This window comes from Pelophylax lessonae, assembly GCF_965119305.1.
Source record: "Pelophylax lessonae genome assembly, chromosome: 4".
In the NCBI taxonomy this organism is placed as follows: domain Eukaryota; kingdom Metazoa; phylum Chordata; class Amphibia; order Anura; family Ranidae; genus Pelophylax; species Pelophylax lessonae.
In genome coordinates, this window is record NC_138771.1 from 260536522 (window position 1) to 260555800 (window position 19279).

At 38.6% G+C, this 19279-nt stretch overlaps 1 protein-coding gene across 1 annotated transcript in view; it reads right to left on the reverse strand.

The window, feature by feature from the left end:
• Nucleotides 1-19279, reverse strand: part of TPH2 (tryptophan hydroxylase 2) — a 342612-nt gene that overhangs the window by 252327 nt on the left and 71006 nt on the right. The window contains exons 5-6 of the mRNA XM_082253110.1: nucleotides 14289-14356; nucleotides 9392-9588 (exon numbers count right to left, since the gene is read on the reverse strand). Of these exons, the coding sequence (XP_082109236.1) occupies nucleotides 9392-9588; nucleotides 14289-14356 (265 nt within the window). The remainder of the gene's footprint in view (nucleotides 1-9391; nucleotides 9589-14288; nucleotides 14357-19279) is intronic.

Genomic DNA, 19279 nt, shown 5'->3' on the forward strand with positions numbered 1-19279 from the left:
GAAAAAAAGATGGTACGGCTTTGCACGACCGCGCAATTGTCTGTTAAAATAACGCAGTGCCGAATTGCAAAATAGGACCTGGTCAGAAAGGGGGCAAATCCTTCCGGGGCTAAAGTGGTTAATAGCATTTGTTTTATGTGGTTTTTTTTCTGGATTTTTTGTTGATATCCTGTCTCTACCATTTAAAATACACCTATGATAAAAATTATAGACCCTTCACTTCTTTGTAAGTGGGAAAACTTACAAAATCTGCAAGGGATCAGATAAATATTTTCCCCACTATATATATATATATATATATATATATATATATATATATATATATATATACATACATATACACAGACACAATATTCATATATAAATATTGTAAGGATTTAGTTTAGCAACTGGTTGTTCATGTCTACCTGGATGAGTACACAGCACACTGAAAAGGCACAGCAGACAGTAGGAACTTGGTAAGACACATGCGAAGTTTATTTACAAAGTCTGTGCCCATACAGTAAAGGCATCAAAATGGAAAAAAATTACAAAAAACAGAAAATAAATGCTTGCCACGTTGGTGGGTAACTACAAACACTGGAACCTAACTACCTGTCCTGGGAGCAACCTACTGCTGCCCAGGCACATGACTGACACACAGAATAAATCACAGTCCTTATGCCCCATGCACACGCGTCGATAGTTGGCCGGGAATTTTCGGCCAACATCCGATCGGCCGATTTTCGGCTTGTTAGTATGATGCTTTCGACAACCGACTCCGACTTTTCGGCCAAATAAAATCTGGTGTGCAGGCTATAAAATTTTTGTTGGCCATCAACACAATGGCCGATTTTCGGTCGGTCAGTACAGATTTCGTCAGACAAAAATCTGATGAGCAAGACTGGGCATGCTCAGAGAAGAAAAAAAGTACGGAAAGTAAACCAGCACATGACATCACTTCTGAAGTTGATTTTTGTTGGCCGAGAAAATTCGTGTGCAGCCTAGAGCACATTCCAACCAATACAACAACACTGGACAAAAGACGGACGATCGGTCGGCCGATAATCGTTGCGTGTGTACGAGGCATTAGTCACAGACGTAATCCCATCCTACTGTACAACCAAATAGCTGCTTCCTAGCCTGTCCTGCACAGAAATCTGGTTGCAGGATGGATCATCCTTCCTAAGCAGACTGGGAGTTTTATTGAGCCGGGAGTACTAGACCTGCTTCAGCTGAGCTCAATAACTCCTCAGTGAGCCAAGCAAGCTCACTACACAGAACAAAAAGAAAAATACTCTGTATATTGCTTGAATGTAGGACAAAAATATCAGCCATCATGGACACAACCCATAGTTTTTCCTGGCTTCCTGTCACAATAACAATATGTATATATACTGTTGTATAAATATATAAAATATTAAATTCAGGGAGTGTTGCTGCTGCACAGAGCTTTTGAGATTTCCAGTTTAAAATAAATAAGAAACAGCATGTTGACAGAGTTTATGTAGCAAAAATTATTTACTTTACAACTAGGTTCATAGTACACAAAGGATACCGCCATTCGGTTTAATATGCCACCAATTAATGCAGTAGCTCCTTTTCAAACACTGATGATTGAATTTTCAAAACTGTGGAAGTCTTTTTACCAAGATATTACAGAAACAGCTTGTTCACCCTACTACAGAGTAAATTGAATACCACACAGTGACATATGACAAAGACACCATAGGAAAGTGGTAAGGCTGTTGCTATAACATCACAATGTGTCAGTAAGATACATAAGAAATGCTCAAAACAAAAACATGAAGTTTGAATATATGATATGTCCCAAGTAAATAAAATATTAAAAAATATATATATATATATATATATATATATATATATATATATATACACACATTTCTTCTCATTCAAGAGTACCTAACATTTGCCAAGTAGATATAACAAGTAGCACTGGACCTATTTAAAGTGATTGTAAAGGCTATTTTTTTTTTTAAATAGCAAACGGGTTTATACTTACTATACTTACCAGCTCTGTGTAATGGTACTGTAGAGAGCGGCCTCAATCCTCCTCTTTTTGGGTCCCCCACTGATACTCCTGGCTTTTCCTCTTCTGGCTGTGCCACCATAGGAAGCCACTTCCTACTGGGGCACACCAGTTGACTAGATCCTGAGACATGCTGCCAGTTTGCATAGACGCAGCCAGTGTGGCTCAGACCCACTCCTTGCTCTCTCCTTACTGTCTTTGATTGACATCAGCGGGAAACAATGGCTTCCACTGCTTTCTTTGAGCCAGTGAGGAGAGAGACAGACAGCAACTCTGCTGCTCTTGGGCACAGCACTGGATCAACATCGGGCTCAGGTAAGGCAGGCCATATATGATTCATTTTTTTCATTTAACTAGCATGTTAAACAAAAAAAATTAACTGATTCTACCATCCACACACTCCCTGGGGAATAACTCCCACTGAGCTATTGTATTCTACCAACAGGGAGCCTTCCCTGCCAGCAGAATACAGTGATCAGTGTTGCTGGCTTTTGCAGTTCAGGAAAATCTCAACAGGCTGGTTGTACACAAGTCAATTGTTAAATCGACTTGTGTACAACCAGAAAGCCCATATATGGTTCAAAATGTGTCTGGTCCCTGATGATCTGCCAAATTGTGATCCATGTATGGCCGGCTTAAGTATTTAGGGGTTCCTGAGGGGGAGCAAAACATAAAAGGTTATATCCTTTAAAACCACTTAAAAATGTAAATATTTAAACAAATTTACAGCCATGATTTGCAAATCTCATAACAAATCTCATAACTCCATGTTTTATCCACAATAGAAAAAAATGTACCATTTTAAGAAAAAAATTGAATATTTTTGAAATTGATGGCAGCAACATGTCTCAAAAAAGTTGGGACAGGCAACAAAAAGCTGGCAAAGTAAGTTCTACTAACAAGGAAGGGCTGGAAAAACATTTTGCAACCAATTAGGTTAATTGGCAACAGGTCAGTAACATGATAGGGGGTAAAAAGTGCATCTGAGGCTCCATTCACATATAGGCATCTCAGATTGCGGGCAGAATTGCCGTGATTCTGCCCGCAATCCCAAATCATTGCAAATCGAGGGATGCCTGTGTGATTCCCGTGACTTGCAATGGCATCCCAAACACAGTGTGATTTTGCCACGATGAATCGCGGTAAAATTGCGCAAACAGAATCGCGAGACGCCTGTCTCCCCAAAAGAAGTTCTTGTACTTTTTTTTTAGCGACAGGCATCCCGCGATTCAGTGCCGTCTAGTGACAATTGCGGGAAAATCGTGCCGCGTTTAGGGTGTCATTGCAAGTCACGGGAATCACACAGGCGTCCCGCGATTTGCAATGATTCGGGATCGTGGGCAGAGTCACGGTGATTCTGCCCGTGATCCGAGATGCCTATATGTGAATAGAGCCTCAGAGTCAGAGTGTCTCCAAAGAAAAGATGGGCAGAGATTCACCAATGTGTGAAAAGCTGTCTAAAACTTGTAGAACAATTTAAGAATAATGTTAATCAATGTAAAATTGTATACTTAAAATATATTATCATCTACAGTACAGTACATAATATCATCAAAAGAAGTGACCTTCTGGTTTGTTTCTAGCGCCTAATTCAAAAGGCTGCATCTCTGATGGTATGAGGATGTATTAGTGCATATGGAATGGTCAGCTTTCAGACCTGGAAAGGCACAATCAATGCTGAAAGATTTATCCAGGTTTTAGAAGAACGTCTTTTTCAGTGAAGACCTTGCACAATTCAGCTGGACAATGCTAAACCACATACTGCATCTATGACAACAGCATGGCTTTGTAGCAGAAGAATCCAGGTGCTTAACTGGCCTGCCTGCACTCCAGACCTTTTACCAATTAAATATATTTGGTACATCTTGAAAGGAAAAATACAACAAAGAAGACCCAGGATTGGTGGGCAGTTAGAATCCCGTATCAGGCAACAATGGAAAAATATTCCTCTACCAAACCTCCAGAAACTGATCTCCTCAGTTCTCAGACATTTACAGAGTGTTGTTAAAAGAAGAGATTATTCTACACCATGATAAAAATGGCCCTGTCCCAATTCGGGACGTTTTGCTGCCATCAATTTCAAAATGACCCTATTTTTTTCCTAAAATGGTACATAATCACAGTTTAAACATATGATCTGTGTTCTATTTTCTATTGTGAATAAAATATGGATTTATGAGGTTTACAAATCATTACATTCCATTTATGTAGATTTTACACAGTGTCCCACCTTTTTTGGAGATGGGGTTGTATATAAATTAGGGAAAAAATTGCATCATAAAAAAAAAAAGAAAAAAATCACAATGGAACAATAGTTAGGGCAGAGTGGTAGTGATAACGCAGCAGAGGTAAACATTAAGGCCAAAAGTTTGTATATAGCAGACCATTGCCCCTTTATAAGCTTGTTTGGCTCCCCCCCTCCTTCCCATTTAAGGCCTTAACAGCTTCCACTTGCTTGGGAAGGCTTTCTGCAAAATATTGGTGTGTAATTGAGTGTCAATTTAGCCATAAATTGTCTAGTATTAATGTTGGAAAGACAACTTGTCTCACAATCAGCACCCCAGTTTATCCAAATAATGTTTAATAGGGAAAAGGTCAAGGCTCTGTGTTGGCTGGTTGGGTTCTGTCACAAAAATCATCAAACAATGTCTATATGAAACTTGTTTTGTGCACAAGGGCAGAAAATAGAAAATAAAACCTTCCACAAGCTGTTGCTACAAAGTTTGAAGCACACGATTGTCTAAAACTGGCTTTGTATACTATAGCACTAATAGGGCCCTGCGCTACAAAAAGCTGAACTCAATGATTTGGGTGTCAAAATAGATTTGACTATATCGTTTATATGCAGGAGACTGATCTATTGAATGATATGAAAATAATATATCTGCTGTGAGTCCTCTGCAGTAGTTAGCTGCAGATGTTAAGAGTCATACCAAACACAGCTGAGAGTAGTGCCTAAGCAGAGATTGGCGAATCGATATACATTTCACTGCAAACTAAAGCAATCAAATTAAGCAGACGAAAGGAGATGCCTGCCAGATTTGTCAAGATTGATCCAAATATGCATATGGAAAATCATGTGATGGTTTCAAAAAGTCTCAGATTTATGTGATTAGCAAAAAAACGAGAACAGATTCACTCTGCACCCCCAAGTCACTGGTTGTGGACTACAGTTCTAAGCTGTAAAATCTGCAGGTAATTATGATTAAAACAAAAGTGTCTTTATGAAGTGAACACAAAAGACTGTCATTTCTAGACTGCTTATACAAGAAGAACAACGGGCTCATACATAAAAATTGAGAACTAAAATATGAGGGTGGCCATAGCAAACAAACATGTGCTGACTTTTATTTTCTAATCTGCACAAAACCATGACAGTCAGAACCTGAGTAGTTGCCCACAATTTTAATTGTCCCCAGATTTTACATAGAAGACCTACTATTAATAAAGATAAATTACTGGTAGTATTATTTCGCTATAAATGCCAGTTCTGGTGAGGAATGGTATAATTAGGTGCTAATTGTAAGGCACACCTATCAAAGGAAATGACAGGTATAAAAAGGTGTTGATTTTTTTTTTAATTTCCTATAACAGGTATTCATTAAAGAAAGGTACAATAGTTTGAATGTTCAGTCCTGAACTTTTAAGATTTGCAGCTGCGACATACCCACAGCACAGCAACCGTTGGTGCCATTTCTACACTGGTCCAGTCCTGGTATGTGTGAATGCCAGGCTAAAAGAGATAATGATATACTAAGCAAAATGAGCACCTATTCAAACACTAGTCATCACCAGGTGCCAGTCCTTATACCTTACCATAGGAGTCTCCAATGTGCAGATTTGGGACCCTGTCCAAACTTTTTTGAAACATTGCAGTGTTTTAATGCATGCGTGTTAACATGTGGTGTTTTATATGTTAACATAAAGTTGCAATGAAAAGAAACTTAAGTACCACTGTGAAAAACTGCAAAGAGCTAACGTTTTTTTTTTGGCAAAATAGACTTGCATATTCTCATTTGCCAAGGATCACTTTCCTCACACTCATAGCAGTGGTCCTTATTTTATGTATGTTGCTTGTTACATACTCTGCAGTATACATCCTGACTTATTCTTGACATACGCATGTGTTAAATCAGTGGCCTATGCAATGGGTGAAGAGGAGCACCTCAAGACCTGGGAGAAGCAGCAGAGGTGACAGCAGCAATAGATGGACCTATCACCTCTGGAAATTTGGGCACAATAAAAGGTAAGCGTTCAATAATGTCATAATGGCAAGAATCCACCCACCCTATGTGGATATAGGTTTTGCTTTAAGGAAGCCATTCATTTAAAATGGCTGCCAACCCATGGCAAAAGACATCAAACGTGCATTTTTCAATGCAGCACACCACAATGTATGCATTTCATCCACTATGGTTCTAGGTTGGGGTACAGTCCTAAATAAATTGTACTATAGAGTGCTACATGTTATGGCAAAGCATAAGTGTAAGCCAACCTTATATTGACTCTTATAAAAGTCAATTCTAAAGAATGCCCCTAGTACAGTGATGGCGAACCTTGGCACCCCAGATGTTTTCGAACTACATTTCCAATGATGCTCATGTACTCTGTAGTGTAGATTAGCATCATGGGAAATGTAGTTCCAAAACATCTGGGGTGCCAAGGTTCGCCATCACTGCCCTAGTACATCAAAAAATATAACGCAAGCTCTCAAAAACCTATTGAGAGGCACCCTATATTGCTTTGCAGGATGTGAACTATGACAGAGAATATTACCAATAAGTACTGCAGCAATTAATTTCTTTGCCAGTTATACCTATGAATAAGTGAATGCTTTTTTAACCATTTCTGGACTGGAAGGTTTTCCAACTTAATGAAACAAAGAAAATTATAATAAAAAGTCTGTGCAACTAAAATGTTTCTCCTTTAGTGCAAACAATAAATCTAAAGTAGCCACTATTACAACCTATGCTTATTACTGCATATCCCAAAAAACATTAATCCATCCAATAGTGCAGCGCTACAAATACACAATAACAAGACACTGATTTACAATATAAATGTGCAAAATATGGTGAACCATAAGGTGTATGCAATATATTAGAGTGCTAGAAAAATGTGCAAAATACTACAAGAAAGGTGCAATCAATATTAGTGCAAACAAATCAGTCATAAAGTGCACTAATTAATAAATGTCCATATTAAAGTGCATCAAAAATTCATAAATGATTGGATGGATTAATGTTTCCCCCTTAATGACCAGGCCATTTTTTTGAGATACAGCGCTACACTACTTTACCTGACAATTGTGCGGTCATGCTACGCTGTACCCCAAAAAAAAAGGATGTCCTTTTGTTCCATTTTTATTTTGTTTGCGCTATAAACAAAAAAAAAGCGTCAATTTTGCGCTATAAACAAAAAAAAAGCGTCAATTTTAAATAAAATAACTAAATAACTATATTTAAAAAATCTAATTTTTTCATCAATTTAGGCCATCATGTATTCTGATACATATTTTTGGTAAAAAAAATCCCAATAAGTGTATATTGATTGGTTTGCGCAAAAGTTATAGCGTCTACAAACGATGCAATATATTTATAGAATTATTGTTTTTTTACTAGTAATGGTGGAGATCAGCGATTTCCGGCGGACAAATCAGACATCTAACTGACACTTTTTACACTTTTTGGGGACCAGTGACACCAATATAGTGATCAGTGCTAAAAACAATGCACTGTCGCTGCACTAATGACACAGGCAGGGAAGGGGTTAATATCAGGGGTGGTCAAAGTGTTAAATATGTCCCTAGGGGTGCTTACTAACTGTGGAGGGGGGGTTGCACTGATTGGGGGAAGACAGACATCCTTAGCAGGAACACAAGATCTCCGTCTTGTCCCCTTGCAGAACAGCGATCTGCCTTGTTTACATAGGCAGACCGCTGTTCTGCCACTCCCGAGGATGATCACAGGTGGCCGGGGGACACTATCACTGATTGAAATCCCCTCTAGCCAACTACAGCGCAATCACGCCATCTAGTGGCTATTGAATGAAACGTACAGGTATTGCATTTCCTGCAAAAGAGCCACACTGCCGCAATAAATACACGGCAGGTAGATAAACAATATAATAGCCCCTATTTTACCCTAGTTCGTTTTTATCAACTTTCTCCTTCTCTTTTTCCTTTAGTATGTTTTTATACTTTTTTTTTATGTTTGTATTTAAACTTTTTAATATTGCAGTCTTTCATTTGTGTTTGTAGTGCCAAATGTAAAAAAATGTTTTGTACCAGAAATATGATTCTAGTGTCTATAAAAAATGAACTAATCACAGAATAACATTTGCAGTTACCCCTACAGTAATTTAACCCTACAATTTCTAGCTAAAATTTTAGATAACCCTTATTATTTATTTTTTATTTTTATTACCTTCTTCATTCCTTACTCTTAGCTAAAATACTAATTTAAATTTTAAGTTTGTGTTCGTTTTTGTAGCGCCGAATTAAAGAGGTTGAGGAAGGAGACTTTGGTGTTCATGCCTTGGATGCCAGAGGACCTTGTCCCAACACTGACCATAACATTAATGCCTAAATAAAAACATAAACAGCTATCCACACCAGCATACAATATGCTGTTTCCGACATCCAGAGTTATCCAGTGAAGTCTTTACTTCTGTGGGACAACAGAGAAACAGGGCTTCTATTTCTTTTTAAATGCTAACAGTGGCAAGAGGACCCATTAGGTCCTCCAGAAACAGGGATCAATATATGTATGTACCATCCCTATCTTGCTCCATCCACTTTAAAAAGGTTCTATGGTCACAGCATGCACCTTCATTTTATACCATCAGGGTTGTAAAAGCAATACAAACAATAGTTTATTTTGACAATCAGATATAAGCTTACTTGAAAAATCTCCTTTCACATGTTGTGAGTTCTGCCTGTCTGCAGGCCATCTCTTTCCGCTATTTCCTAGGGAAGCTACATGCTTTGCAGATTTCCTCTGCTGTTTACGGCTTAGGACTACATATCTTATGGTACCCTGCTGACTGCAAGGCTTTGATTTCAGAACTGACTCTGTCTCCTAAATCTCTTCCTCTAAGCACGCCTGTAGTTCAGAAGAAAGGTCTGTGAAATATGTGACAGCAGTGCCTACTCACAGGCCATAGTCAATAAGTGTGGCAGAATTTAAGTAGATGTATGGTGATCTTTTCAACCTATTTTTACAGACTACAAGGTCAATTAGATTAAAAGGAGTATGCTAGAAGTAATTCGAATTCAGTGTGGAAATGAATATATGATTTTAAGTTTTTGACCATAGATACACTTTAAAAGCTATAATCTTACAGATATAACTTTAGCCTCACCTTTCAAAAATACTGCCACGTCTTCCAGTTGTGGTACATTATCTTCTCTGTATCCGCAGTATTTGGTTAATAGAGGTAGGTTCTTTAAATATTCTCTGCAGGCATGAGTCGGATACAACTTTGTGAGTTCTTTAAAAACTGTACCCCAAGTTTTTATCTCTTCCTCTGTGTACTCCACTCTTGGAATTGGCTGCCCACTGAATAAAAGCAACAAGAATCTATTAACCACATTAAAACCAGGCCAATTCTGACATTCCTTGACATTTTTTTTTACTAGAAAAATACTTAAAACCACCAAACATATATGTTTTTTGAAAGCAGAGAGACCCTGGGATATAAAATAATGGTTGTTGCAATTTGTAATCTTGCACAATATTTGCACAGCCATTTTAAAAACGCACATTTTTAGGAAAAAATACACCTTAACCTCCTCCCACCCGCCGTATAGGGAAAAACGGCGGGCGGGATCTCCTTTCGTTCTGGGACGACATCATATGTTTCCCCAGTGTCACCGCTCTTGCGCGCCCACAGCTGATGACGCGGTTTTTTAGCCATATGATCGGCTGTGTCCAATCACAAGTAAATTCGGATGTGTCATTTATCAGTTCTCCTCGTCTCACACTGACAGAGGTATCTCCTCACAGTGGAGACTGTACAGGTAATTAGTAGGGAGAAGACAGGCACTCTCTTCTACTTGTCATCAGTGCAGCCTACAGAGTGCGTTTTTTTTATTTTATATATGGATCATATATGGACCTGATATATGGACTATTATGGACTATTTATTATGGATTGCTTATTGTCTGTGCCCTATCTGTTCTCTGCCTTCTAGGTCCCTAGTGTGGAACCTGTGAGGTCTCTATTTTTCTCCTTTTGCGCCAGATTTTTTATCTTGTACAGGTAATTAGGGCACTGATCATCAGTGCCCTGATGATCAGTGCAGCCCCAACAGTGCCCGGCCAGTGATGCCAGTCTGTGCCCACCAGTGACACCAATCAGTGCCCATCAGTGACACCAATCAGTGCCCATCAGTGACACCAATCAGTGCCCATCGGTGCCTGTTCATCAGTGCCACCCATCAGTGCTGCCCATCAGTGCCGCCTATTAGTGCCCATCAGAGCCACCTATTAGTGCCCCTCAGTACTGCCTATCAGTGCTCATCGGTGCCACATATTAGTGCAACCTACCAGTGCCCATCAGTGCGGTATATTAGTGCCTCCTCATCAGTGCCACCTCATCAGTGCCCTTAAGTGCTGCACCATCAGTGCCCATCAGTGCAGCCTATCAGTGCCCATCAGTGCCGCCTCATCAGCGTGCATCAGTGAAGAAGAAAAATTACTTATTTACAAAAAAATATTGACACAAACTAAGAAAAACATCATTTTTTAAAATTTGGGGGTTTTTTTCATTTTTTTTTTTTTTAAGAAAAACAAAAAAACAGTGGTGATTAAATACTACCAAGAAAGAAGCTCTATCTGTGTGAAAAAAATCATAAAAATTTCATATAGCGTTGCATGACCGTGCAATTGTCATTCAAAGAGTGACAGCGTTGAAAGCTGAAAACTGGCCTGGACAGTAAGGGGGTTAAAGTGTCCTGTATTGAGGCGGTTAATGAAATTTAGTGCTGTAAAATTTAAAAGATGATGTTATGCTGAGTATATAGATACCTAATGTGTCACGCTTTAAAATCGTGGACATTGGTAAAGCCCATGGAACAGGGACAAACGATGCTACATAAAAATATCTATGCTTTAAAGCAGGGATTTCCAAACTACGGCCCTCCAGCTGTTGCGAAACTACACGTCCTATGAGGCATTGTAAAACTCTGACATTCACAGACATGGCTAGGCATGATGGGAATTGTAGTTCCTGAACAACTGGAGGGCCATAGTTTGGAGACCCCTGCTTCAAAGAATAGGCTCACTTTTGGGAACATGTTACATGTGCCACCCATTTTTAGGGTGGAACATGTAACATGTTCCCAATGCTTGGAAGAAGTTTCCCCCACTAGCTGTCACTTTTTCAAATCAGCAAGGCCGCATCATTCATTCACACAGCTCTGTGTGTGAATGAACTACAAGCCCCAATCCTTTGCGGTTGTCAGCTTGTAGCTCTCAATGAACTACCAAGGTGCTGTGGAGCGCTGTGGTAGTTTATTGATTTCTTCCGGTCAGATTGTATGTGCTTGCCCATACGGGATGTACAGGTATACAGGTATACAGATATACTGACAGATCTGAAGGAGACCTGCATGGCACCATTGATCTGTTGATCGCGAGTGTAATATTTTTTAAAGGCTCCAAAAGAAAAAAATAATAAATGCATATTTTTTTAACCTGCAAAAAAGGTAAACTTATCCTTTGAAAGCCTTTACAGATAACCATTTAGATTTACACAGGAGGTCTGGTGCCAGAATTATTGCACACTCTGGCGTTCTTGGTGATACCTCACATGTGTGGTGCGATCACTGTTTAAATTTGCATGCGGGACCTACATATGCAATGCACTTGCGTGTGAGCACGGGGGAACGGGGGCGCTTTACAAGCCAGTAACAGCTTGTAAACAACAAACTAAATCCTTGTCGTTTCCAGTTTCTTATGTCACAGAGGGGGACTGGGATGGGTGCACCTTCCTTCTCTCTTTGTTTACCGGAGACAATAGGTGGCAATGGTCAGAGGCTCAGTAATGACGCTGCTGGCAGCGGGAGGGGGGCCCCTTTTGCACCCTGTACAAATGATAAGCCACCCGGATCACTTCTACAATAAAGCCCATCACTGGCTGAAATTTTGAAATCAGGATCATGGCTTCAGTTGCTACGTCTGCCTAAAGATGTGCAGGTACGTCCTAAGGGCATGAATTGGTTAACCACTTCAGCCCTGGAAGGTTTTACCCCCTTAATGACCAGGCCATTTTTTTTGCGATATGGCACTGCGTTACTTTACCTGACAATTGCGCAGTCGTGTGACGCTGTACCCAAATAAAACTGTCCTTTTTTTCCAACAAATAGAACTTTTATTTGGGGGGTATTTGATCATCCCTGCGTTTTAATTTTTTGCGCTATAAACAACATAAAAAGCGACAATTTTGAAAAAAAAAAACAATATTTCTTACTCTCCGTTATAAAAAAACATCCAATAAAAAAATGTTAAAAATCTAATTTCTTCATAAATCAAGGCCAATATGTATTTTGCTACATATTTTTGGTAAAAACAATCCCTATAAGTGTATATTGATCTACAAACTATGGGATATTTTTATGGCATTTTTCTTTCTTTTTTTTTTTTTACTAGTAATGGCGGCGATCAGCGGTTTTTAGCGGGACTGTGACATTGCGGCGGACAAATCGGACACGTGACTGACACTTTTGACACTTTTTTGGGAACCGGTGACATTATTACAGTGATCAGTGCTAGAAATATGCACTGTTACTGTACTAATGACACTGGCAGGAAAGGGGTTAACCTCAGGGGTGATCAAAGGGTAAACTGTGTGCCTAGCTGGTGTTTGCTGAGTGTGTGGGGCTTGCTCTGACTGGATGAAAACAAGAGATCAGTGCTCCTGCCTAGCAGGAACACAAGATCTCTATCATCTCCCCTGTCAGAACAGCAATCTGCCTTGTTTACATAGGCAGATCGATGTTCTGCCTCTCTGGGGAACGACCACGGGTGGCCGGCAGACATTGGGTCCACTGGAACCGCTGATTGTCATCCCCTGTGTCTAATCAGCACACGATCGCGCCTGCAGCAGTGTGCGCGCGCCCCCCAGTGTCTATTGCACGAAATGACATACAGGTACGTCATTTAATGCAATAGAGCCAACCTGCCGAATAAAAGTGCGGTAGGCGGTCGGCAAGTGGGTAATATTGGCATGAATTTAAAATAAGCAAAATTACATTATTATGGAAACTCCAGCCAAAAGTTATTTTTATTTGAAGAGACAAGAACTCACTGCTCAAGGTGGTGTAATTGCCCGATGACTCACACCGGTGCATGCCCCGGCTCGCCTCCATGAAAACTTGATAAAGGAAAAGGAATTGGCGGCACTCCAGGTTGAGTCAAAATCCAGATTTATTGACTGGACATCCAAATATGACAATCGTGATATGAACGAATAGATTTATATATTTTTTTTAAAATTGAAAATTTAATAACAAACTATTTCAAAGTTTTATATTCACATAATCGGATTGTACAGATATCAATATATATAGTCACTATTCCTTGCATTTTTGTATAAAATTATTTTTTTTTTGCATTTTTTTGCGCTTTTATTCTCATTTTATAATTGACACATATTATTAAACAATTCTAATTTTATCCATATCTTTAATCACAATACATATAATGTTCATACATAGTTTATACATATTTAGATTTTATCTGATTTTTTGCATTTACATATTTTTTCATACACATTTGTGTCACAGCATTCACATTTGATTTTTCACTGGTTTCACATAGATGTTTTATGGGTCTATCAGTGTCCTCGGTAATTAGGAAAATGGTTTAACCCTTATTTGTATCACCTGTTTTGTAATTGATGATTGGATTTTTGTGTGTGCATATATTGAGATGTTATATCCATTTTTCTTTGTAATGATTAAGCACACAGTCAGTGTGTGAAACGCCTCTACCTTGTCACGATTGTCATATTTGGATGTCCAGTCAATAAAAGTTATTTTTGAAGTGTAAGATACAACTGTATCCCTTCCCTTTCTGTTCCACGGACAATGGTCTCCAGAATAGAAAGTGAATTTTCCACCAGGGACACAGACAGCAATAAAAATTTGACAGAAGTTCTAACCCTTCCACTGCTCCATCCTACACTAATAAAAATGTTTTGGCTGTAGGTCCATTTGTAACTTATCGAGACCATGCAACAAATCCATCAAACTTACTATTTATAGTTCATAGCGACATCCACAAAATATTTTCTTCTTTGCCGGTAAACATTGTCCTTAAATCCCTTCAGAAAATAAAAAAATAAAAGAAAGGTAATAACGTTAGCAAAAAAAAAAATTAAACCAATCTGATTAAAAGAAAGACTGTGTAAACAAACCATTACAGATCACAGGGACCTAGAACAAAATAGTCAGATAAAATATTTCCCTTACTGCAGTGCCAAACTGGTTACAAAAGGTCAGATGAGGTCTTCAGTAGCATTCTTCTAGGCCCCGGCTTACTAACAACCTAAAGATTCTTTGAGCTTTAAAATCTTTTTAATGTCTTGCCCAAGAAGAAGTTATTATTTGAATAAACAATTCTCACTGACAGATTGGATAATACTAAGCTATCCTAGCGACAAGGAGAATAAACACATCCAGTGCCGATACAAGGAAATGGAAAAATCTTTAACATATATCTAAATAGCTACTAGTCACGTACTTTCTAAAAGAAAACAAAACCCTTTATTGGCAGACTGCATGGTTGGAGGAAAAGTACAATGCCAGAATCTGACGCCATACTAAGCTAATTCATTAAAAATAGAATAAAAAAAATATGAAAAGAAAGGAGAAACTGTTACTCATAGTCAACCATTTTTTTTAGAAAAGCATTCAAAATAAACTCTTATTGGTCATGTTTGTGCACTTTCTCTTTTATTAATCAGGTCTTATGTTTTGTTGCAGCTGCCTACACTGATCAGCAATTGAAAAGGAGTATATAATATGTCCTTGTGAAAAAATTCACAATACAACACAAAGCTGTCACATTATTTTCTGTTTTTCTTTTTCCATTTCTACAGAATGACTGCAAATATATCACCGTGGCATTGTAAGGTTTTGTGACATTTTCACAAATGACTTTTCATAGTTTCATCCTCTAGGCCTTGAGCGATCTCTTTCTGTTTAAGTTGCACGTCATGTCAAATGGACTGAACTCCCCTTCATACTGAGGTGTTCCATTGTAGAGTATTACAGTACACTGGTTAACATGGGGTATTTCATATTTTGATGTATATTGTGTGGACGCATGGCAACAGTAGATATGAACCTGCACTTTTTTTTTGTACATGTCACAACACAAGGCATATGCATTGTGGGTGCTACTGTACAGGTCGATGGGCATCTACTGTACCGTTATAGTGCAATTATAAATGAATACCACTTTAACGTACCACATAGATTGCCATGTATGACCTTGCATTGTGGTAGAGTAAAGTAAAAGCACAATAACGCAACCCATAGGTGTTGAGCCAACCTTAAACTCTAAGAGAGTATGGGATTTAAGTGTTGCTGATTGGAAAGTTGTAGGGGCATCGGGGGCACATTGGACTGTTTTTCTCTGAGAAACCTCTATCTTCGACTTCTTACCCAGAAAGGAAAGTTTAGGGTGCTTTGGAGTACTATTAAAAAGGAAAAACAAAACGTAAGGCTTTTAAAACTGAAACTCTTCAAGCTTTCTAATTTTTCCTAATGTTTAAAGCCTGAAACTACAATTGTGCTTTAAAATCAGCTTGTGACCAGTAATCTGGTATACTGGAAACAATAACTGCTGAGCTACATTAATTTACAGGCAACGCCCACTGAATGTTCCCTGTTGTCAAACACAGCCAGCCAGGGAAGCTCCCTAGTACAGAACAACACGACAGAGCTGGAGTCCTACCGGCTGCAAATGCGATATTTGAATAGAAGCACTTATGAGGAAATAACAAAAAAATAATAATGACGGTAATGTAAGGGGACTTGCAGACATACTGTAAAGTATTTACAGTTGACTGATTGATTTCACTTGTCTTTTTACAACCAGCCATTTCTTGTTATTAAACAGCATATGGTTACCTATTCTTTTTAAAGTAACCCACTGACAGCTCTAAAACCCTATCATCTAATTTGTATGCTTCAATTGGATCTTAGGACAAGTGGGCTGTTGGTTACCATCAATTGCGGAGAATGGGCTGGTTCAACAACAGTGGGTAGAGGGATGTACAGGTGAACTGGGAATTTTAGTACATTTATTTTAGCTTTTTGTTCTCCATGCAGAAATAAATAATTTATTACAAATCACAATAATATAGTTGTATATATCTATGTCAGGATTGAAATTGGATCTCTCATATAAATCAATCTGTAAATCATATGGTTGGGGGAATTTTATACATATGGTCTTTTAAATATACAATACATTCATCTCTATGCATAGACAATAATATGAAGACATGGAGGAGAAGAAAAAATGTTGGACTTTATAGGCACTATTAATTAAAATTTTATACTTTATTGAAAAATGGTTAAAAGTCAAAACAAAGAGAGGGAAAAAGGGAAGAGAAACCTTAATAATAGAGAGCATTCACTCAAATAATATGAAGACATTAATGTGGGCTATAAATATAAGTAGACTCCCTCAAATTTTAAAACCTGTGAATTGTTATTGACGCTTTAAACATACACTTATCCCTATGGTCTGTTGGGACAAGAAAAAGCATTTGGACAGTCACGTCATTTTCCAACCTCCATCCACCCAGCTTAGTTGGCCATGTCGTTTTTGTAAATTTCAAACTAAACTAAAGGCAGAATTAAAAGGCACAAAATAATCTCTATGTTCATTAATGTATTCTCAATTGTGTTGTTTTTTTTTTTTTTTAAATACAAGTACTTTATTAGTGCTGGGTCCAAGTCTTCTTTCATTCAAGGTGAGGATGCCAAAGTGGACCTAAAATATTTTCTCAGGGCTGGGTGATCAGAAATACAACTCTAATGTGTGTATTTAGCTGTTTGCCTGGAGTTCAGTTAGCATATATTCAAGCAGAGACAAAGATCCAAGGTCAAACAGATGTACTTTAGGCACATGTCGATAACCATGCTTTAAACTTCACCATATCAACTGCACCAGCATGGAGAACTCTGACAAACTGCATTAAATACGCTCTAACACGCCGGCTATATTATAATAATGCAAAGTTTATTTCTCCACCACACAGGAAATTTCTCTAAAAGCAGAACTTTGAGTAAAAACAGTTCCAGCTCATCCTTTACATTTTTATGTCTGTTCAGATTAGGATGTCAAGTGATTTAACTACATTATAAACTATGAAATATCACAGCAAATTTCAGAAAAGTCTGTTTTTGTTATTTAAGAGTATTGCACATATACAGTGCAATTTTTCAGCGCTGTAAAAGATCCACATACAGGGGCTTAAAACCAGCCATAAAACACACTCGCAATAAGTAGCAGCGCTGTAAATGTCGGTGTTCTGCATACATTTCTTGTTATATTCCGAATACAAATGAGCTTTTCATTATTCGACAAAAGATGGGAGATATCAATCTTAATTTGAACCCCTTTTATTTTCCAGATGTTACAGGCAGCAAAAAATATCAGTTGAAAAGGAAATTGCCACTTTGAGTCTGAAATTAAATTCGATAAGCCTTCACACTTCAAACTGCTGACACATTTGAAGAAGCACACATCACACAAACCAGTAGCACAGCTTTCAGTTTTGTATATGCTTGAAAAATCCTTGGCTGCACTGTTTGAAGTAAAATTGCACATTGAGTCAATTTTTACAGGTAAATGCCAACAAAAATTTCACCAGTATAATTTCTGTGCCTTTTCTTTTATCTTGGTTGGTTTCCCCATTAGTCAAATCCTAATTGCACAGACTCCTATGTTTTGTAAATATAAATAGTTTGGATTCTTTTTCCTTGAATCATGTGACCAGCTCTCTCACCCACTTTTTTCTAGTATTGTGTGGCCTGCATTTAAATCTTGCCACATATGTGCACACCTAACAGTTAGGAACCCCATTGGTTATGCAATTTAACAATAGAAAAACAGAAAAAATAGAAAAGGGGCCAGAATCTTGCAATAAAGTGATTCCATGATGTACATAAAGGAACATTTAAAATAAGGTTTCAGACAGGATTTTGTATATTTTTGGATAGAGTCGGGAAGGATTAGAAATTCTGTCAAGTTTTTATTGCTGTGTCCCCAACCTTCTCTTTTTGTCCTGGTGACCATTATCACCTAAAGAGAAAGTGATGGGAAATACAACATTTTACAACTGACACCAGAAAAATGCTCCAAAGGGAACACCTGTTCCGGTGGCAACGGTTTAAGAGCAAATTTCCCCTCATTTTGTAGAGTTTCTCTTACTGATGCTCTCAGCCAGGATGTAACACAGAGAAAAACAAGAACATGAGCTGGCCTGTAAAAGAGGCTTTAACTCTGGCTAGAGCACAAAAAGTTAGCCCTATAAGCCTGTGTGGTGCTGAACAAAAATGTACCTGTGTGTGGGAACTTTATTTCAAGAAAATCCTGTCATTTTTTGGGGGTTTTTGGTTTCATGCTGAATAAAGCACATTTTAAGTTGAACTGAACTGTCTCCCAGCCGCCTGTGTAACCCTCTGATCCTGACAATTGGTGGAGAATGCGGGCAATTTAAGGGGTGCAGGCCAGTCCCATGTCCTGGGTTAGGACAACACAGGCTATAAAAGCATCATATAAAGTAATGGAGGAACTGATTAAAAATTAGCAGTGGCTTATGCATAGGCAATTGCTGCTCAACAAGAGACAAATCGCTTACTGGTCGAAGAGATAGCAAGTTTACAGAAGGCAGTAACCCAGCAAGTTACAGTCCACTTGTGGAGCCTTCCAGACAGCATGCAGATCTCTTCCCAACTGATAGCAAAACAGCCACACAAAGGCCCCTTTCACACAGGCGGACCGTTCAGATCCGCCTGTCTGTTTTTTTGGTGGATCTGAACGGTCCCCCCCCATGCATCTCTATGGGGCATCAGATGTCAGCGGAGACATGTCCGCTGACACCCGATCCGATCCTATCCGTCAAATCTGGACGGATGGAAACCCTATTTTCCATCCATCCAGTGGATCAGATTGGATGGGATCGGATGAGAACGGACCGGCGGTCCGTTCCCATCCGATTTCCCCC